Source organism: Pteropus medius, unplaced genomic scaffold (genome assembly GCF_902729225.1).
Source record: "Pteropus medius unplaced genomic scaffold, Ma_sr-lr_union100, whole genome shotgun sequence".
In the NCBI taxonomy this organism is placed as follows: domain Eukaryota; kingdom Metazoa; phylum Chordata; class Mammalia; order Chiroptera; family Pteropodidae; genus Pteropus; species Pteropus medius.
Window position 1 is genome coordinate 7,015,161 of NW_024349803.1, and position 23,243 is coordinate 7,038,403.

The 23,243-nt window shown below is 36.7% G+C and overlaps 1 protein-coding gene and 1 pseudogene across 1 annotated transcript in view; one reads left to right on the forward strand and one right to left on the reverse strand.

Annotated features, from left to right (window-relative positions):
* Nucleotides 1-8,217: 8,217 nt before the first annotated feature.
* Nucleotides 8,218-23,243, forward strand: part of LOC120582092 (inhibitor of carbonic anhydrase-like) — a 42,542-nt gene continuing 27,516 nt past the window's right edge. The window contains exons 1-2 of the mRNA XM_039837174.1: nucleotides 8,218-8,367; nucleotides 17,972-18,144. Of these exons, the coding sequence (XP_039693108.1) occupies nucleotides 8,325-8,367; nucleotides 17,972-18,144 (216 nt within the window). The 5' untranslated portion in view covers nucleotides 8,218-8,324. The remainder of the gene's footprint in view (nucleotides 8,368-17,971; nucleotides 18,145-23,243) is intronic.
* Nucleotides 12,385-12,503, reverse strand: LOC120582486 (uncharacterized; annotated as a pseudogene).

The window sequence follows — 23,243 nt, forward strand, 5'->3', positions numbered from 1 at the left end:
CTCATTTGTGTTTCTGTCGTGATGACATAGCTTGTGCAGGAATTGTGTTCTTGTCGAGTACATCTAGAAGATACGGTTAAAGTGCCAGAAAAGATTTATTTAAGAGCATCAGAGACTAGAGGTGCATAATTTCCGAAAAAGGGAGGGTAACAGAAAGATGAGATGGCATTCTGCAACCATATTTTCGTAGGGGATTTGCCACTTCTGGGCACAAGGCAAGAGGCATCTGGCTCTGCCGGAGCAGAAGGCAACTGGCTTTGCCGGAGCAGAAGGCATCTGGCTTTGCCCGAGCAGAAGGCCACTGCTAACAGAGCTTATGGTAGTCTTGGGGCTGGAAAAACAGAAGAAAAAGCAAGATCCCAATAATAAGGGAAGTGCAGAGAACTAAGCCTGACAAATGACCAGGTTTTCCCTTTAAGATAGTCGTCACAATTTGAAGCTCCATGGAATGAGAGGGGAAAAAATTCTATGCCTTAGATCTCAATAAATAAACCAGGTGTATTAGTTTCCTTTGGCTGCTGTAAGAATTATCACGATCTTGGTGGCTTAAAATAACATAATTTATTATTTCTCAGTTCTGTAGGGCAGAAGTCTGAAAGGTGTCTCACTGGGAAAAATTGCAGGTGTCATCAGGGCTGTGCTACTTTCTGAAGGCTTGACCGGAGAATCCATTTTCTTGCCTTTTCCAGATTTAGGGCTGCTCACATTTCTTAGCTCATGGAACCACTCCCTTCCATCTTCAAATCCAGCAATGGCAGAGTCTTTCTTACATTACATCCTCAGACACTAGCTCTTCCGTTTCCCTCTTCTACATTTAAAAGACCCTTGTAATTATATTAGCCTACCCAGATAATCCAAGATTAAAATCACCTGATTAGCAACTTTAATTTCATCTGCAAACTTAAGCTCACCTTACCATATAACATTCACAGATTGTGGGGTTAGGACATGGGCATCTTTGGGGGCCATTATTCTGCCTACCACAGCAGACTTTCAGTTGAAAGCCATGGAAGCTTATCAAAACTGCAACCTAGCCTTGATGTAGTCCAACCCCAATTGGATCAAAATGATCAGTCCCGGTTCTATCTTTTTAGCAGAATCAAAGGACACTTGATTCTAGCAGAAAAAGTGTCCTCTGGTTTTCTGTCTGTCTGATTGTGGCAGCTAAGATTGAATGAGGGAATACAGGAATTCCAAAAACATGAAAAGAATTTTTGTAACTTAGAAATAACCTTGTAAACAGTTACTCCAAAAAAAGAATCTAAAATGTGAATTTGCATGGAAAAGGCAATAATTGGTGTTAATTTCTCAATAAATGGATTTAACAATGCAACAGATACACAGAAGAGAGGATTAGTAAACTGGCAGACAGGTCGATAAAAAAAATATATCCAAACTGAAGCATAGTGAGGAAAATAAAAAAGAATGGAAACACTGAACAAAAGCATGACACATGTGTGTATTTTTAAAAGATGACTATACAGTTATAGTCACAGAAGTAGAGTCAACAGAGAATAGGCAAGAGAAATATTTAAACAATAGCAGATAATTTTCCAAAAGTGATGAAGAACAGCCCACATATTCACCTATATATTCACAGCTAGTGTAAAATCACACTGAGGTACACCATGGTCGAACCAAAGAAGATAAAGAACTTAAGGAGAATATTTAAAAGCAGCCAGAGGAAAAATCATGTTACTTTCAAAGGAGCAACTGTTGACTTCAGTTGACTTCTCAACAATCATAGAGATGAAAGAAAATAATAAAGTGACATTATTAACGTTGTAGAAGAAAATAACTATCAGAGTGGAATATTACACTCTGGGAAAAAATATCTTACAAGACTGTTAGTTTAAAACATTCAAAACCCTGAGAAAATTCTTTGCCAGAAGATTAACACTAAGAGAAAAGAATTTTTTAGACGGAATAAAAATGATCCCAGTTGGAAACATAGAAATTGAAAAAGAAGTGAAGAACAATGAAAAGAGTAAATATGTGGTTAAATAAAAATAAACATAAAGATAATATTTTATGACATTCTAAACTATAAATGTAATTAAAAGCACCTAACAGTAACACCACAGACAGAAGAGAGTAAATGAACTTAAAATGTTAGACAGTCCCTAGAATTAGCAAGGAAGTTATAGCAATGATAACGTTCCTTACACTACAATAAGTCAAGGGTCTGTATTGTAATCTATTGGGTACTCACTAAAAGAATAGGAAAAGAATATGTAACTGTGGATAGAGAGGAAAAGATGGACTAATTAAAAAAAAATCATTAATCTAAAAGACACAAGAAAAGAGGAAAGAGAACATAAAATAGGTTAGGCAAATAGAAAACAAATATAAGATGGTAGATAATACCCAAATATACCAGTAATTACATTAAATGTCAACAAACTATATATACCAATTAAAAATCTAAGATTGTCAAATGGAATTTTGAAAATATATGCTGCTTATAAAAGACACATGTTAAATATAAGGATAACAGAAAAAATGAACATGAAGGATTAAAAAATATACCATGCATATATAGCCAAAGAAAGCTGGTGTAACTATACCAATATTAATCAAAACTTTAAGGCAAGAAACATTAATAGATATAAAAGAGGCATTTTATAATAATCATAATAATAAAGGAAATAACCCACCAGTAAGATATCATAATCCCAAATATGTATACACTGAAAAACAGTTTTGAAATATAGAAAAAGCAAAAATTGACAATTAAAAGAAGAAATAGACAAATCCACAATCATAATGGGGAACTTTAACACACCTCTCTTGAGTGCTAATAGAAAAATAAGAAGAAATCAGTGTAAAAATATCGATCACTATGTTGTACACCAGAAACTAAAATAATATTGCATGTCAACTGTAATTCAACTTAAAAAAAGAAATTAAAGACAGGACTGAACAAAACAATTTTCAAATATGGATATATATGCACATGTACATATATGTTTCTGTATGTATTTTATGCCTATATTTTACATAAATAAATGTTATTTATATATTATGCATTACATATTTATTTATGTAATACATATTATATGTAAATAATAAATATAACAAATATAGAAATATTTATATAGTATACATAAATATATATGGTATATATCTAATTTCCATCATAAAAAAAGATGAGATAAATGCAAAAAATCCTAAGAAAATATGAGAAAGCTAAGTTCAGCAATATATAAAAAGCATTTTATATAACGACCAAATGGGGTTTATTCCAGAAAAGTAATAGTGGGTTAACATTTAAAAATCAATTAGGCAGTTAATACAATTAACCACATTAATATAAAAAGGAAGAGAAATCATATGATTATTTCAACAAGTACAAAAAATTACTTGGTAAAATTTCGACACCCATTCATGATTTAAAAAAAATAAAAATGGCAACCTAGGAAGGAAGGGAGCTTCCTTAATCTGGTAAATAATACCTAAAACAAAACAAAATGTCAGTAAACATTTTACCTAATGGTGAATTACTAAAAACTTTATTCCTCTATTACTACTTCTGTGCAGTAGTATACTGGAAGTTCTCGTCAATGCAGTAGATCAAGAAAAAGAAATAAAATTATAAGGATGTAAAAAGAAACAAAACTGACATTATTCACAAAAGACATAAGTTGTACTTAGAAAATCCAAAAAGAACTGTTGTATTTAATAAGGTAATTTATCAAGGTCATTGGATTCAAGGTCAATATATAAAAACAATTGTTTTTCCATATACTAGCAACAAATAAATGAAAAACGAACTAAAATCATGATACCATTTATAATAGCATTCAAACTAGTCGATATCTAGGACTGACACCTGTAAAGATGTGTGAGGCCTCTAAACTGAACACTACAAAATATTAGTAAAGAAGCCCTAGCAAAGAAGACCTAAATAATTGAGGGAATATGCCATATTCACAAATCGCAAGTCTTAATATTGTCAAGATGTCAAATCTCTTCAAATTAATTGACATTTCTGTATAGTTCCAATTAAATCTCTGGAAATTGACATGTCAATTCTAAAGTTAACATGGAACTTCAAAGTCAAAACAACAACAACAAACAAATCAAAGTTTATCTTGAAGAAGAACAAACTGGAGGAGTTATATTATGACATATTAAGATTTATTATAAAGCTGTAGAAATTGAGATAGTTGGATATAAGTGGAAGGATTGGTATACAGATCAGTAGAACTGAAAGGAAAGTCCAGAAACACATGTAGTTATTTGATTTTTGACGAAGTTTATACTGAAGTGCAGTGAAGAAAGAATTATCTTTCCAGTAAATTGTGCTGGGTCAATTTCTTATATATATATATAAGAAAAAATGAATACAAGCTCCTGTCTCACACCATTCACAAACACCACTTCCAAAAAAAAAACAGGCCATATGGCCTAGCTTTGTCTTATATGACACTATACTAACTCACCAAGTCATTCACCTTGTAACTATAGTTATATAATATAAATTAGAGAGTTTAGCAAGCATTTGTTAAATTCCAGGAGACCTAAGGAGTAAATATTTGGAGCAAAAAGTGTCATGTTAAGGAAAGTCATCCACTTCTTTTAACCTAATTTCTCTTTTACATAAATAGAAAAATTGTCTTTGTCTAAAAAAATAAGTTCCCGGTGGATTCTATATCTAAATGTGAGAGGTAAAATTATCAAGCTTCTGGTAGGAAACAGTAGAATATTTTTATGAACTTGGGACACACAGAGATTTCTTAAACAATTGACAAAAAAATGCTAAAGTAAAGGAAAATGTTGAAATTAGACTCAGAAATATTTAAAATTTCTGTTTAAAAGACACCATTAAGAGAATAAAAGACAAGCCACAAAATGGGAAAAAATATTTGAAATACTTATGTTCAACAAAGTTCTCATAGCTAGAATATATAAAGAGCTCCTTATTAAAAAATAAGCAAACAATCCAATAAGAACAGCAGGCATATCATAAAAGAAGATACCTAAATTGCCAATAAACATATAAAAAGTGTTCAACTTTATTAGTCATCAGGGAAATTATTATTAAAACTACAATGAATCAAAGGCTCCCGAATAGCTAAAATTAAAAAGTCAGCCCAAACCAAGTGTTGACAAGATATGGGGTAACTCAAACTTTCATATGCTAATAGGAGTGAGAGGAGAGTGGAGATTTTACAACCACTTTAAATACTGTTTGGCAGCAGTAATATTATTAAAGCTGGAATAAGGATGCCCTGTGATCCAGCAGCAATCACACCCTTGTGTATATAACCAACAGAAACACATGCACATGTTCACCAACAGACATGTACAAGAATTCTCATAGCAGTATTACTTCTGGGAAAAAAAAAACTGGAAAAAAAACCCCTAAATGTCCCTCAATAATCATTGGTATATTTACCATTAGAATACCACACAGCAATGAGAATGAATAAATTACATATATAAAACAGTATGGTTCACTCTCACAAATACTATGTTTAGACAAAGAAGCTAGACAGAAAATAGTATTTACTGTATGATTATATTTATATAAAGTGTAAACACAGGTAAAACTCATCTATGGTGTTAGAGATCAGAATAATTATTACTTTTGATCATTGATGACTATAAGAGGGATGAGGGGGCCTCTGGGGTCCTGGTAATAGTCTACTTCTTTATCTGAGTACTGGTTACATAGTTGTGTTCCTGCTGGGCCAATCCATAGGCTATACACTTATGATTTGTACACTTTCCATATGCATGTATAAGTTCAATAAAAAGTTTATAAAAACTATATAAATTCCTTTCCCTCTGGATTAAAAAGAGGAAGGGACTGCTATTCTCATTTTCAAAAATTCTAAAGGTCAAAGGATTCCTTGAGTGGAAGAAGTAGTAGCAGCTGAGAGACCTGGCTTAGAATCTCTGCTTTCTAGGGGAGGTGTGCCTTCTATAGGGTGAGTGCAGCAGGTGGCATTCAAGAGTTGTGCGTTACCAACACAGTTTGCCTAGAGTAAGGATTTACCTGTTACCAATCTCTGGGACAGACCCCTGCCAGGGACCTCTTGATGAGTCTCATCAAGGAGGTTCATCCTTTCTTTGAGGATGATGTTCAGCAGGGGTTGCTGGTCCAAAGATTGCTTGAACCTCTGACCACAAATATGGTAGCTATTTCCAGCATACGAGGGCTGTGGTCAGCAGGGACCCTGACAGCCTCTCTGCACAGCATGAATCCTGTGTAACTAAGGCTGCTATGCCCTTCTTAGCAAGCTACAGCTGGTCTCGCTCTAAAGCCCAGAGGGTCGCCTTAGACACTAACCAGATGTGAGAGGTCCCCTCCTCACTCCACCCTGCCCTAGTCACCTGGCACATAGAGAGGGACAATGTACATTTCTGGAATTGAAAATTTAACTTAGTTGGCTGGAGGTGGTGTGAAGAGGGAGAGAAATGGTGACAATTTCCCATTGGGTTGTCCAAAGATGGATATGTCTATACAATGCTGAAGGAAGAACATAAGCTGTTTACTTTGAGGTAAGTGTGTGTGTGTGTGTGTGTGTGTGTGTGTGTGTGTGTGTGTGTTTCAGAGAAGGGGGCCAAGTTTCTGTATCATAGTCTCATGACCTTGACCTTGTGACTTCTGTGATTTACAATCTCTTCTGATTCCCTTGGAACTATCTCTGGATTCAGTGGAGGGCAGGGTTAGTATCTGCCAGAGGGAAGTACCTTTCATACCTTGGTAAGGGCTGAAACAAACAACACTCACCCTTTGCACACAAGAAGAATAAAGAGTTATAGTGTGTTAAAATAATAAGACAGGCTGTTTAAATTCAATTACAATATATTCTTACATTCTTAAGGCCTAATTCTGAAAATGTTTTATTAGATTAAGTCTTATCTACAGTCTGAATTATTATGTCGACAGTCCCCAATCTAATTGAACAGACAGTTTCCTTGAAATGTATTCAGGGCAAAAGAGTTCAAGTAATACTTTACATGAGAGGGCATCTAAACAAGCATACAAAAAGATGCTCAATTTCATTAGTTATCAGAGATACTCAAAATTACAGTGCAAAACCCCCAACACACACACCAAAACAACAAAAATGTGGAGCAACCAAACTCACTATTCTTAAAAGCCCAAACTACTATCAGCAACAGGAAGGTTAAATAAAGCATGCTACATACACAGCATGGAATATTATGCAACACTGAGAATACATGGACAGCTATATACAACCTATACCAATCTTACAAATATAACCTTGAGTGAAAGAAGCCAGACACAAAATTGCGCATACGTATGGTATGCTTCTATCTCTATAAAGTTCAAAAATCAGCAGAATTAGTCTATGTGGTTAGAAGTCAAGATAATGGATATCTTTGCGGGGGAGATTGGGAGGTGACCCGAAAGAGGGCGCCAGGAGGCCATCCCACCTCTGTCGGGGTTGTTTCTTGATATGCGTGCTGGTTATATGGATGTGTTCACTCAGGGACAATTCATCAAGTTGTATACTAGCATAGGTGAAGTTCGATGTATGTTCATTGTACCTCAATAAAAAAAAAATTCTTAAAACTTTATCTGAATTCGGAAGACTTCCCCCAGACGGAGCTCACAGACTTCCTGAGGACCGGGCTGCGGGCTGCAGGGGTGAGTAGAGGCAGCCTTGTCCGGGTTTGCCGCTTCACCAGATCTCAGCCTTCATTCAGCAGAGGATTGGAGGGGACCGTGTCATTGTGGGAGGGCGGGTGATTTCCAAGAGGGACCTGGAGTGGGCAACAGAGACACTTTCAGAGGAAGAGTCTGAGGATCAAAACGTCGTATATACATATACACATGCCTTCCTGTGGGAAGAGTCCCGTTTTCACCCTGTGACTGCCCTTCTCTCCCCAGTCCCGAGAAGTCTCTGTTCAAAACATTTAAGAGCTGGTTGGCTAGATGAAGATCCGGAGGTCGGGGAACGTGCGTTCCAGTTACTAACCTGCGACCCGGGCGGATCGCTCTCGCTTTGGGCCTCAGTTTCTCCCTCTGTCGAGTAAGGCGGTCAATTCAGCGGGCTCCGGGTTTCCTTCGGTCGTACCTCCGGGGTGTGGACTCCTTGCCCGCGATCGGAGCTCCACCCTTGCAGCTTGCGGCGGCGGGCGAGTCTGCGGGCAGCTGCCGCCCATCGGCCCCGCGGAGGGCTCGGGCTGCTGGCGAGCTGCCCCCAGGCGAGATAAGGGGTGTGGCAAGGGCGATCTGCCCGCAGGGCGAACCCTTCGGAGGAGGTGGAGCCGCCCCTTCGGGGGTAGGTAAAGGTAGCTGAGGCCCGGGGATCCAGGTTGGTGTTGCGCGCCCACAGCGGAGAATGAGGTTCGCCATCTGCGCCCTGCTCTGCGCGGGGGCCCTGGGTGAGTGCACGCTGAGAGCTGGTGTGGGGGACCAGCCCTCCAGGACAGCGGCGCCTTTTAAGGCTCAGCCATAGCGGGACACTGTACCCCCTGGGTCTAAGGGGTCTCGAAACAGCCTAGCGCCTGGCTGGCCCCAACCTGCCTTCTGCCTGCAGGTGCACCTGTGCACCTGACCGACCTTGGTCTTCGCAGAGACCCTGTAGCTTAGGGCCACGGTTCACAAACTGACCAGCCAGCCAAATCCTGCCTCCTGCCTGATGTATATATAGCTGGATGGGCTATGAATGGTTTCCACATCTTTAAAAGGTTGAAAGAAAATCAAAATAAGAACAATAATTTTGACACATGAAAATCATATAAAATTCAAATTTCAGTGTCCATAAATAAAATTATATTGGAACACCATCATGCTCGTCCAGGTATGTGTTGTCCTTGGCTGCTTCCAGGCTTCAGGGGCAGAGTTAAGTAGTTGCCACAGAGACTGTGTGGCCCACAAAGCCTAAAATATTTATTCACTTAGCCCATTATAGAAAAAGTTCATGACCTCTGGTCCAGAGGCTGTTGATCCAGTTTACAGCGACAGAGGAGAGAAAGGATTTTTCCAGGGCTCACTGGTTATTATTAGGAGGGGTTAAGAGGGAAGGGCACATGTCGGATATGCTTGAATTGTTCGGTGTCTAACCACAGAAGGATCTTTCCTGTTTTGACCTGTATCATGCCTCCTCCTCATGCCTACCACACACCAGGGAGGTAGGGGAAAGATAACCACCTTAGAATGGGATCCATCTGCCACTCAGTGCTGTGTGACCCTAGGGTGCACCTTCGCCTCTCTAAACTGGTTTCCTCAGTAGTTCAGGAGAAATTGCTTTTTCACAACCAGCACACAATCGCTGTGAAAGTGAAATGAGATAATGTATCTAATGGCAGAGCTCTAGAAACAGGTGAATTATCACCGGTAAAAATCTTGCACATATGTATGAGGGGGCCCATCCCATGTTATGGGGCAGGTAGGGCTCTTGGCTGGGTAACTGTAAGGAAGGTAATGGTGCAAGGTCAATGAGCTCAGGCACATGCAGAGCCCTCCCTGGCTCAACAGCTGTTGGTTCTGTCCAGCCCCGGTTCTGTCATGTCTCAAGCTGTCTAGAATAAAATTTCTGTAGTAGAGCATCTGACATGGGGGGGAGGTGTAACCTGAGCAGGGCAGAGAGAGGAGAAGGTAGGAAGGACTAGGAGCACTGTGATGGGCCCCCCTGGCCCAGAACTGCCACTGTGATGGGCCCCCCTGGCCCAAGACCTCACGACGAGCCCTGCCAGGGCTGGGGAAGCCTGGAAAGGTAGAGCACAGCCGTGGTCCAGCTACCTATGGCCATAGAGAAATCCAGGGGGAAGCCCCACCCCGCCTCACAAACACACAACTGCCTTGGTCTCTCCCCAGTTCTTCCTGAACGGGGCTTCTGTTGTTTGTTCTTCCTCTAGCTTCTCTACCGGTGGTGTTAGGGGCTGACCAAAAGTTCATTTTCCCGATTGGCTCTGTGTTTATAAACCAGAGGCAAGAGCTGCCTGCCCCCTGCCTCCCAGTTCCTTCTATCTTGGCCACTGGACAAGGCTGGAGTTTAGGATGTGCTTTCTTCAAAGCTCAGTGACAAAAACTGTTCTGGTGACAAATGACAGAAATGCAACCAAACTAGCTTAAACTAAAAAGACCAAAGGAAAGGGGGTGGTGATTAATAGTACTTTTAAGAACTAAGAACCAGAGGCCCAGATTAGCCTGCACCTCTGCCTTGGCCTCTACCTCCTTTCTCGGCCTCTCCTTCTCCTGGGGCTTGAGAGATTTCTCTGTGAAGTGAGCATGTGGCCACCAGCAGCTTTCCCCTTCCAGGATCAGTTTGAAATATTCACAGTGGGCGTAGTTGCCCCTTCTTGAAATTGTCACATGATTTGGTGGGGTGTTATCAATGATTGGCCTAGTCTAGGTTACTTGACTCTGTTTACCCTTAGCTTGCTTGCACACTTTCTCTCTTTTTAAAATCACTTTTATTGAATTGTAAGTTACATATAATAAAATGCACTCTTTAAATCTATACACAATTCAATGAATTTTGACAAACATACCTGCCCATGTGGCTACCATAATCAAGATATAGAACATTTCCATCAACCCTACCCCTTTCCTGTCGTTCCTACTTTTTGCCACTTTAGATAAGTTTTTCCTTTTCTAGGATTTCACATCAATGGAATCATACAATACATAATTTTTTGTGTCTGCCTTTTTCAGTTCAGCCTAATTGTTTAGAAATTCATCCATATCGTTGTGTGTATCAAATTTCATTTCTTTTTAGTGCTGAGTAGTATTCCATTGTATAGCCTTACCATAGCTTGTTTACCCATTTCTTTGTTGATGGACATTTAGGTTGACTCCAGTTTGGGAATGTTATGAATAAACCTGCTACAAATACTGGAGTACAAGGCTTTGGGTAGACATGTGTTTCTTTTCTTCCGAGTAAATATCTAGGAGTAGAATTGCTGAGTCATAATCCTAAGTGTATATTTAACTTGTTAAGAAAATGTCAAACTTTTCTGAGTAATTGTAGAATTTTACATTCCCACCAGCAATGTACGAGAATTTCAGTTGCCTCACATCCTGCAAACACTTGACGCTGTCGATCTTTTCACATTTAGCCGTTCTAATAGGTGTGTTGTGGTATATCACAATGGTTTTAATTTGCATTTCTTTGATGAGTAACGATGTTGATTATCTTTTCATATTCTTATCGTCTACTTGTATATCTTATTTTCTGAGGTATCTGTACAAATCGTTTCCCATCTTTAATTGGATTATTTGACTTATTATTGAGTTTAAAAGCCCTTTATATGTTCTGGATATAAGTCCCTGGTCGGATAGATGTGTTGCATTTGTATGCGTAAGTTTCTGGGTTAGCTTTTAGTTTTCTAAATGATGTCTTCCGAAGAGCAGATGTTTTACATTTTGATCAGTTGCACTTACCAAATTTTTCTTCTTTTTTGTTATTATGTTTTATATCCTCTGTAAAAATATGTGTTGCATTTGTATGCGTAAGTTTCTGGCTTAGCTTTTAATTTTCTAAATGATGTCTTCTGAAGAGCAGATGTTTTACATTTTGATCAGTTTCACTTATCAAATTTTTCTTCTTTTTTGTTATGTTTTATATCCTCTGTAAAAATATAATTGGCTATGTTAGAATTGCAATATTTTCCTGTTTTATTTTAGAAGTTTTATAGTTTCAGCTTTTATGTTTTGAGGTTTAGATACCATTTCAGTTAATGTTTGTGAATGGTGGGAAGTGAGGGTCGAGATTCAGTTTTCTCACGTGGATATCCAGTTATTCCAGGACTTGTTTTTGAAAAAATATCCTTTTCCCACTGAATTACCTTGGCAGCTTTGTTGAAAATCTACCGAATCTATGTGGGTCAATTTCTAGACTCTCTATTCTGTCCCACTAAACTAAATTTCTCTCTTTGTGCCAATATCACACTGTCTTGGTTCCTGCAGCTTTATAGGAAATCTTGAAATCAGGTAGCAGTAAGTCCTGAACTCTATTACACTACTTCAATGTTGGTTTGGCCATTTAGAATCTTTGCATACCTATATACATTTTTGATTCAGTTTATCAATTTCTATAAAAACACATTTAGTCTTGGATTATTGTTGAGATTGCATTTAATCTATATATCATTTTGAGGAGAAATGGCATCTTAACAAAATTCAGTTTTCTAATCCATGAACGTTCTATATCTATTTATTTAGGTCTTCTTTTATTTATCTTGGGAATGTTTTGTAGTTTTTATTGTATAGGTTTTGTTAATAATTTGTTAAATTTATCCCCAGCTATTTCATATTTTTGATAGTTTTTTAAATTTCATTTTACAGTTTTTCTTTTTTCTTTTCTTTTCTTTTTTTTTAAGGTGAGGCAACCCTTGGTTAATCTCATAGATTGCAAGGACCTTGTCAGCTTACAATCCCTTATTTTTTATTTTTTACTCCTACGGCACCCGGTCTTCCTAGGTGGTCTCCCATCCAAATACTAACCAGGCCCAACCCCGCTTAGCTTCCGAGATCAGACGAGATTAGGCTTGTTCAGGGTGGCATGGCCGTAGACTAGTTTTTCTTTTTAATATTAGAGATTCAATTGGTTTTACTATATGGACCTTGAATCCTATGACCTTTCGAAACTCACTTTCAGTTCTAGTAGCTTTTATGTAGATTCCTTAACATTTTTCTGTATAGACAAACATGTTACCTGTGAATAAAGACAATTTTATATCTTATTTTCCAGTCTGTATGCCTTTTATTTCTCTTTCAGGTCTTTTTAAAATAGCTAAGATCTCTCATACAATGTTAAAACAGAAGTGGTGAAAGTGTACATCTTTGTCTTGTTTCTGACCTGAAGGGAAAAGCATTCAGGCTCTCACCATTAAGTATGATAGTAGCTGTAGGCTTTTATAGATCTTCTTTATCATGTGCAGAGCCCTCCCTGAGGACACACCCTTCTATTACTAGTTGGCTTGGAGTTTTGAATTGGCAAGTACTCCTTCTGTTTTATTAAGATAATCATATGAATTTTTCTCTTTTATTCTGTAGTATGGTGAATTATACTGATCGATTTTTGTACATTAAATCAACTTTGCAGTCCTGGGAAAAGGGATAAACATATACATGTGTATTTAATTTTTTTGCTGGATTTTGATTTATTAATATTTTGTAAAGGATTTTTTTAAATGTTCACGGGGACTATTTGGCTGTGGTTTTCTTGTAATGCCTTTGTTTGGACTTGATATCAGGTTAATGCTCGCCTTAGAAAATGAGTTAGTTTTCCTTCCTCCTCTATAACTAGTCTGTGTAACACTGGTATTATTTCTTTCTTAAGTGTTGCTAGAATTCACCAGTGTAACCACCTGGGTCTGGCACTTCCTTTAACATTTATCATATTGTAAGTTTGCTATTACCAAATTCTCTCAACATTTGTTTGCCTGATAAAGTTTGTTTTTGCCTCCAGTTCTGACAGTTATTTTCATTGGGTATAGATTTCTAGGTTAGCAGGTTATTTTCCTTTTAGTACTGTAATGATATTCTATTGTCAGAAACTTGTGGTTTCTGACAAAAAGTCTGTGATGTTTGTCTTTGTTTCTTTCCTCTGGTTCTTTTAGAATTGCAAGATCATAGTTTTCATTACATTTGGGAAAATTCTGGCCAAATATTTCTTCACATATTTTTCTGATGCCTTCCCCCCTTTTATTCCTAGGACTACGGTTACACATACAACATATACACATACAAACACATGTGTCACTTGCTGTTATATGACAAGTCATCATGGCTCTGTTCATTTGTTTTTGTCTTTTTTTCTCTTTGTGCTTCATTTTAGGTAGTTTTAATAATGTCTTCCAGATCATCTTTTTTATTTCTGGAGTACTAACCTGCTGAAACTTCTATTCAGTAGAATTTTCATTTCAGATATTCTGTTTTTCATCTCTAGCAATTCTTTTGGGCTCTTTTTATATCTTACATTTGTTTCCTCGATATATTCGTGTTTTCCTTTAAATCTCTGAGCATACTCGTAACATTGAAAATAGCTATTTTAAAGTTATTTTCTGTTCTACTGTGTAGTAATTTTATTGGTTGCTGGACCTTGTGAATTTTACCTTGTCGAGTCTTGGATTTTGGTCATTTTTTATTTAAAGGGTGTTCAACTTTGTTCTTGTAGGCAGTCATTATTATCTTCAGATCAGCATAATCTTTTTAAGATTAGTTTTAGGCTGTGTTTAGGATACCCTTTATTCTAGGGCTAGCTTAGCCTACTTCTGGAATTTTTAGTAAATGCACGTTTATTCAATGAGATGTTTCTCCGCTATGAATGGCGGGAACTCAAATGATTCCTGACTGCATTTGAGCCCTGGGAAATGTTTGGCCTAAGTTCACAATTAAAATTTCTTCTTCTAGCAGTTGTCCCTGCCTGGCCACCACAGTGCTCAAATTGGTACTTAGCCAGAATCTCAAGCGTATACAGATTCTGAATCTCGATCTCTCTCCTCTCTCTCTTTTTGTACTCCCTGCTCTTTGATTTTCTGTGCTGCAAATTCTAATTGCCTCAGCATTATGTAACCATGATCTTTGTCTCCTAAACTTGGAAAAGACCGACAAACTATTTAGTTTTCTCTTCTCTGCCCTGCCATCTGGAAATGCTGTACAGAAAAAAAGCTGGGGTGATTATGGGGCTCACCTTATTTCCCCTTTTTCAGGGGTCACAGTCCTGCACTTTTGTTATCCAATGTTTTCAAACATATTTTTAATGTTTTTTTCCCCCCAGATTTTAAAAAATTGTTTAGTGCTAGGGCAAATCTCACATCAGCTACTTTTTCATAAGTGGAAGCAGAAGTTCATCCCGGCTTTGGTGTTGTGTTTTGTTTTGTTTTGTTTGTTTTGTTTTGTTTTGTGTGTGTTTGGTATTTGTTTAGTTCTCTATTTTAATACTGTATTTCTGCCAAGACTTTAGCTTTTCCCCTAACAATGTAACTTCATTTACTGTTTTACACTCACACTTTAAACAAATTAGAAGTAGAAAAACTGCAGTTTTAATCATTTAAACGTAAGCACAGTGGTGACTGAAAATACAAACTTTTAAAAGGGAGTTCCCAGTAAGGGCATATCTTTGAAAAAGAAAACCGCCGTAACTCTTTGTATAACTTGATCTGCCTACAAAGCTGTTTTCGTTTATAAAGTTGTATTGTCTCTACTGTTACCAGTCATTTCTAAGCATAACATGCTTTAATAATCTATACTAGCACATGGAGCAAACATGCCTTGAAAGGCTCAAAATGCAAATATAAGCTATTACTCCAAACATACTCTGCACAAGGACACATGACCTATATAGTTCCATTCACCTGCTTGCTGCCTTCCCTGGGCTGCTATCCAAGGCTTTTACAAATAAAGTGGAGGGGCCCCATTTGTCACACTTTGTCTTTGATATGGGACTCTGTCCAAGGTAATTTGATATCTCCTGTCCCATTTAATTCTGTATATCCTACTTACAGATAGTTAACAGGCAGTATAGATTTTGGAGTCAAACAGACTTGGGCGATTAGCTTTATCTCAGATTACTTAATGTACCTGATAAGGCTTTTCTCTTTAATCTTACCTACAAAACGGGCACAACAGTATATAAGAGGTAGGACTTTTGTGGACATTGGAGGAGAGTAACGTGCTTTGCACACCATCTGACATATAGGGCCTCATCAAAAACTGGTGCTGTTACTGCTGTAACTCGTCTTCTAAATTTCATAGAAAATAACATTTTGCTATATAAAGAACTTATACAAATCAACAACAAAAAACAAACAATCCAATTAAAATACGGGCAGAAGCCTGAACAGAAATTTTTCCAGAGGAAATACAGATGGCCAATAGACATATGAAAAGATGCTCAAGGTCACTAATCATCAGAGAAATGCAAATTAAAATCACAATGAGATATTGCCTCACATCTTTCAGAATGGCTATCATCAATAATCAAAGAACAACAAGTGTTGGCAAGGATGTGGAGAAAAGGGAATTCTCATACACTGTTGGTGGCATCGCAAAATGGTATAGCCACTATGGAAAACAATCTGGAGGTTCCTCAAGAAATTAAAAATGGATCTACCTTTTGACCCAGCAATTGTACTTCTGGGTATTTAGCCCCCCCCAAAAAACAAAACAATAATTCTCATAGATTTATGCATCCCTATGTTCATGGCAGCCAAGATACGGAGGCAACCTAAATGCCCATCGACAGATGATTAGATAAAAAAGTTATAGTTCATATATACAATGGAATATTACTCAGCCATAGAAAAATGAAATCCTACCATTTGCAATGACATGGATGGACCTAGAGGTGATTATGCTGAGGGAAATAAGTCAGACAGAGAAAGATAAATACCATATGTTTTCACTGACATGTGGAATCTAGGGAACAGAAATAACAAACAAATCAAAAACAGACCCACATATATAGAGGACAATCGATGACAGTCAGAGGGGCGGGGGTGGGAGTCTGGGAGAAAGCAATGAGGGGTTAAAGAAGTACAAATTAGTAGTTGATAGAGGGTCACAGAGGGGATAAGAGCATGGCATAGGGAACACAGACAGCAGTAAGGTAACGGCTATGTGGAGAGCCAGAGGGAAGATTGAGTAATCAGGGGGATTGTTTCATAAACTATATAAATGCTTAACTAATGTACTGTATACTTGAAACAAATTTTTAAAAAATGATAACTAAAAAAGAAGAATTATAGCTAGCAAATAAGTCCATAAAAAATGTTCGATCTCCCTGAAAAACAAATGACTGCAAATTAAAAAAATAATAACATTTTGCTTAAATACTACAGATTCATAAAAAGCATTTTGCCTTTATAATTTTTCTACACTATTTTCTACAGTATTCTCTACACTATTTAATCACTAAAGCTTAAAATGCCAGTGAAATGAAAGGCATTGATTTTAATGCCCCAGCAATCAGTACCACGTCAGGTTAGAGTAGCCAGTGTCTAAAGACAAAATCATTAGACTCAAAGCTTCCTTTTGATAGGTTTCTTTATTCTTTCTTTCTTTCTTTCTTTCTTTCTTTCTTTCTTTCTTTCTTTCTTTCTTTTCTTTCTTTCTTTCTTTCTTTCTTTCTTTCTTTCTTTCTTTCTTTCTTTTCTTTTCTTTCTTTCTTTCTTTCTTTCTTTCTTTCTTTCTTCCTTCCTTCCTTCCTTCCTTCCTTCCGTCCGTCCGTCTGTCCGTCTGTCTTTCTTTCTTTCTGTCTTGCTTTTTTTGAGATAAGACTCACTAACATAAAATTAATTAGTCATTTAAAAGTGTACAATTCAGTGGCATTTAGTCCATTCACAATGTGGTGCAACTACTACCTCTACCTAGTTTCAACATAATTTCATCACCACAAGAGAAAATCCCGTACTCCTGTAGCAGTTAAAACTCTTTCTCCTCTCCTTTCGCCCTGCCAGCCACCACTTTGCTTTCCATCTCTATAGATTTACCTATAGATATTTCCATCTCTATAGATTTACCTATAGATATTTCTAGATATTTCATTGCTATGGAATCATATAATGTGTGACCTTTTGTGTCTGGCTTCTCTCATTTACATAATATTTTTGAGGTTCATCAACATTGTAGCATGTGGCAGTACTTCATTTTTTATGGGAGAATAATATTCCATCATATAGATATAAAACATTTTGTTAATCTCTTCACCTGTGGATATATGTTTGGGTTGTTTCCATATTTTTTTACTACACATGGTTAAATAGCTTTTTTCAGTTCTTTTGGGTATTTACTTAGGAGTGGAATTTCTGAGTCATATAGTAATTGTATGTTTAACTTTTGGGGGATGCTTTTGCATTTTTCCTCCAAGGGAAAACGTACAATCAGAGAAATAAGACCCAGAATTCATGTGAGCCATGCAGCTGATCCAATCTGTGTCTGCCCCACTCAGCTAACATTTGACCTTGTCTTTAACCTCTTCTACCAGCAGAGAAAGGTGAGCACTGTGGGTCGCTTACACATTTGGCCTCTCTCCTCTAGGGCTTTGTCTGGCTGTCCCCGATAAAACTGTGAGGTGGTGCACCATCTCAAATCATGAGGCCAGTAAGTGCTCCAGTTTCTGTGACAGTATGGAAAAAATCCTACCTGAGACTGGCCCTCATGTCACCTGTGTGAAGAAAAGCTCCTACCTTGAGTGCATCAAGGCCATCGTGGTAAGTCAATGCTGCCTAAAGGGGAGTGGAAGACAATCCATACTTTCTTGGGCTCCTGTTGTTCTGGAACAATTCTGTACTCACAGATAGGAGGATGATGTGTGAGGCAGTAACCCCCACTGTTAACAAAATCATTTCAGAAATAGAAATAGGAGTAATCATCTTTAACAAGTCTTAAAACAAAATCCAGCATGCTCTGAAAGAGGACTATTTTGAGGCATTAAGTTCTCTGAACTCAAGAAAAAACAAGAATGTTTGCTATCAAAATGATCATATAACATTGTTTTGGAAGTTCTTCATACATCATGGGAATTAGATGAATAATGCTCATAGAGAAGAGGAATTTTTGTGATTGCAGATGATGGCCGATCCTTTGTTTTCTAGACTTTCCAAAATCTTCTTCACTCCTTCGACTTTGTTCTTGCTCATTTAAATGTGTGTCAGACCCTGTTCTGGGCAATGGGGCTGCAGTGGTGAGTTTGAACGCACATGGTCCTTATGCTTGAGGAGCTTACAGTATATGCAAGAGAGGAGAAAAACATGCAAAAAATAGACATGTAATATCAAACTGTGTGACATACAACGAAGAGGAAAAGTGGAATGCTCTGACGGAGACTTTCACAGGAAACTTGCTTTGGCCTGGAAGGGAACAAGGAAGCTAAGACCCCAGGGAGGAGCATGGGTAAGCCTGCCAGGAGCCATGGGTAGAATACTCCAGGCAGTGAACAACAGCATGTGCAAAGGGCCTGAGACGGGGGAGAGCTGGACCTCTTTGGGTTTCAGTAGGGAAGCCAGGGTGACAGCAGCAGAACAAACAGGAGACTGGAAGGAGGGATGAGGTGGGAGAGGTAGACTGAGCCAGATGGACCTCGATTAACTCAAGGAATCAGTGATTTGGTGCAAACAACTGGTCTGTTACGTTTTTTTGGGTTTTTTTGTTTTTTTAAATTGGACCTCAGTTACTGTCATTGCTTAATTATAATATTTGAATTATGATATATGTTTGAATTATGACATATATTCAGCTTTGCTCCACGCATGCCTCTCTTTATTTTTAAATATGTTAATAATATAAAATCATACTATCCATGAATCCACCATAGTTTCTCTAAATTTCATCATTGACAATAGCTTCTTTCTAGGGCTACTGAGCTGCAGCATTGGCTTCTAAGGGCATGCTGCCATTAGGGTGGTGTAACCCACTGGCCCTCCTTACAATGACCCATGTGTTTCCCCATCCTGAGCAAATAGAATACTAAGAACTTTTTGCCTTTTATTTTGGTTTTAAGACATATAGGTATGTGTGAGTGATTGCATAGTTATACTTCTTAAAAATTTATGAAAATAACATTATTATGTGCTGTCTTCTCACACATGCTTTCCCCTCCTCAATATTATGCTAAAGTTCATCCATGTTGTTGAATAAGCAGCCATTGTTCATTTCTTTTCAGAACTCAACAATAGTTCCTTATGCAAATATACCACGATTTATTTGTTCTTTTTGGTCATTTGGCATTTGGATTCTAAATGAGGCTTAAGGGATATTTTTATACAAATCTCCTGGGACACAAGTATTAAAGTTTCACTTGAATATATACATAGGGGCAGACTTGCTGAGCCATGAGATATGTGAATATTTGACTTTTATGACAATGACAGACGTATTTGATTTTAAAGCAAATCGAATGTGGTTGTTTCAATTTCCACTTCTACTAGCAGTATATGAAAGAATAATTTATATCATTCTTGGTGAATTTGATGTTTTATCATTGTGAAATCGTCTCTGTCTCTGCCAGTGCTTTTTGACTAAACTTTATTTTTTCTGAAATTAACATACTACATGGACTTTCTTGTGGTTAGTATTCTCCTCCAATATCTTTTAGTTAAAATGATTCCTTTATTTTAACTTTCCGTGTGCTTCTGTTTCAGGTGTAACTTTTGAAAACCGCATAATGCTAGATTTTGTTTATTAATGCAATCTGACAATCTCATTTGTTTTACGTGGTAAACTAGACCATTAATAATTATTGTTATTATGGATAAAATTGAACTTATTTATGCCATATTACCTTTTGATTTCTCTTAGTCCTGATTCCCCCCGATACCTGATTTTTAAAAATTGTGTGTGTACATGCATGTTCATTTGCATTGCTTTCCCTTTCTTCCATTCTCCCACCTCATTGGTAGTGAATTTAAACACTTTATTTATATTCTTTAATGATTTCCCTTAAATTTTTACTATGTAATTTTAGTTTACCAAAGTGTCATAGTAAAATAATTTTGATCTCTCCCCCTTGTCAAATATTAAAAAGACTCAGGAATACAGTAGCTCAGACTTCCCTCTTCCCGGTTTAGATATTAGTATTCAATATTTTATGTCTATTTTTTTAACCCCACAATGTAGATACTTCATATATTTGTAGATACTATATAAATATACATTTATATGTGTGTATGCATGTTTGTGTGTGTGTATCTATGTATATGTATGTGTATATATACCCAAAAACTCAGAAAGAGGGAGAGAGAGAGAATATTTGGATTTACCAACATTTTTGCCATTTAATTTGTTTACCATTCTTTCTCATATCTCAGACTATCTTGATTTTTTAGATTCCATATATAAGTTAGATGATATGGTATTTCGCTTTCTCTGACTTATTTCACTTAGCATAATACCCTCTTGGTCCATCTATGTTGTCTAGATTACATTCTTTTATATTGCTAAATACTATTCCATATAATTTCCCATTGTGTGCATGTGTGTATATATATGTGTGTGTGTATGTGTGTATATACACACACACATACACACATATGTAATCTCCAATCCTCTTTATCCATTAATCTATTGATGGACATCTAGGTCATTTCCATATCTTGGCTATTACTAGCAATGCTGCAATGAGCATGGGGTACATATATCTTTTAAAATTGTTGTTTTTGTTTTCTTTGGATAAATACCCCAAAGTGAAATTTTTGGGTCATATGGCAGCTCTGTTTTTAATTTTTTGAGGAATCTCCATACTGTTTTCCACAGTCGCTACACTAATTTATAACCCTACTAATAATGTACGATGATTCTCTTTTCTCCACGTCCTTGCCAGAACTTATTATTTGTTGACTCATTGATGATAACAATTCTGATAAATGTGCGGTGATGTCTCATTGTGGTTTCAATTTGCATTTCCCTGATAATTAATGATGTTGAGCATTTTTTCATATGTCTGTTGGACATCTGTATGTCCTGTTGAGAGAAATGTCTATTCAGGTTTTCTTCCCATTTTGTAATAGAATTGTTTGTTTTTTTTTGTGTGTGTTAAGTTGTATGAGTTCTTTATGTATTTTGGATATTAACCCCTTATCAGATATGTCATTTGTGAATATTTTCTCCCTTTTAGTAGGTTGCCTTTTTGGGTTTTTTTGATAATTTCCTTCACTGTGCAAAATATTTTAGTTTGATGTAGTCACATGTGTTTATTTTTTCTTTTGTTTCTCTTGTTTGAGATTTTTCAAAGAAGATAATGCTAAGCGCTTTTTGTTTGATGTAGTCCCATTCATTTATTTTTGCTTTTACTTCACTTGCCTTTGAGGTCAAATTCATAAAATCCTCTTTAAGTCCAAGGTCCATGAGTTTACTTTCTATGTTTTGTTCTATGCAATTTATTGTTTCAGGTTGTATATTCAGCTCCTTAATCCATTTTAAGTCAATTTTGGTGTGTGGTGATAGACAACAGTCTAGTGTCATTCTTTTGCAGGTGGCTTTCCAGTTTTCCTAGCACCAATTTTTGAAGAGGCTTTTCTTTCTCCATTGCATGTTTTTAGCTCTTTTGTCAAAAATTATTTACCCATATAAAAATGGGTTTGCATCTGGACGCTCAGTTCTATTCCACTGATCTGTGTGTCCGTTTTTCTGCCAATGCCATGCTATTTTGATTATTGTCGCATTGTAGTATAGATTGAAGTCAGGCAGAGTGATGCCTCCAGACTTGTTCTTTTTTATCAGGGTGGCTTTGGCAGTTCGAGTTTTTTTTGTGTTGCCATACGAATCTGACCCTTTTTTGTTGTAATTCTTTTAAACATACCGATGGGAATTTGTTGGGGAATGCATTAAATCTGTATAATGCTTTAAAAAAGAGCAATGTCAAAAACTTTACTGCCTATGTTTTCTTCTAGGATTTTTGAAATTTAAGGTCTAACATTTAAGTTTTTAATTAGTTTTGAGTTTATTTTTGTATATAGTATATGGTGTATTTTTGTATATGGTTCATTTTCATTTCTTGTGCCTGTTCAGTTTTGCCAACACCACTTACTGAAGAGAATGTTTTTACTCCATTGTATATCCTCATCTCTTTTGTCATTGATTAATTAACTGTATAAGCAAGGATTTATTTGTGGGCTCTCTATTCTGTTCCATTAACCTATATATCTGTTTTCATGCCAGTACCATAGTGTTTTGATTATTTTAGATTTGTAGTATAGTTTGATATCAGGGAGTATAATACTTCCTACTTTGTTCTTTTTCAAGATTTCTTTGGCTATTTAGGGTCTTTTGTGGTACCATATAGATTTAAGATTAGTTGTTCTAATTCTGAGAAGAATGCCATTAGTATTTTAATAGGGATTGCATTAATTCTGTATATTACTTTAAGTAGTAAGGACATTTTAACAATATTAATCCTTCCAATCCATAAACATTAGGTATGTCTTTCCATTTATTTGTATCCTCTCCAATTTTTTTCTTCAACATCCTATCGTTCTGAGTACAGGTCTTTCACCTCTTTCATTAAATTTAGTAGGTATTTTATGCTTTTTGATGCAATTGTAAATGAGATTGTTTTCTTAATTTCTTCTGTTTATTCATTATTGGTGTATAGAAATGCAACAGATTTCCATATGTTGATTCAATATCCTGCAGTTTTACTGAAGTCATTTATTAGTTCTAATAGTTTTTTAAACTTTGAACATGCCTAATCAACTTGTTGCCCATCCATTTACTTTTGATTTCGACAGCTGTATTTTTGTTAATTTTTCCTCTTTTTATTCCTGGTAATTTCCATGCTTATGCTTTGTATATAAAACTAAATACTTCATAGGTA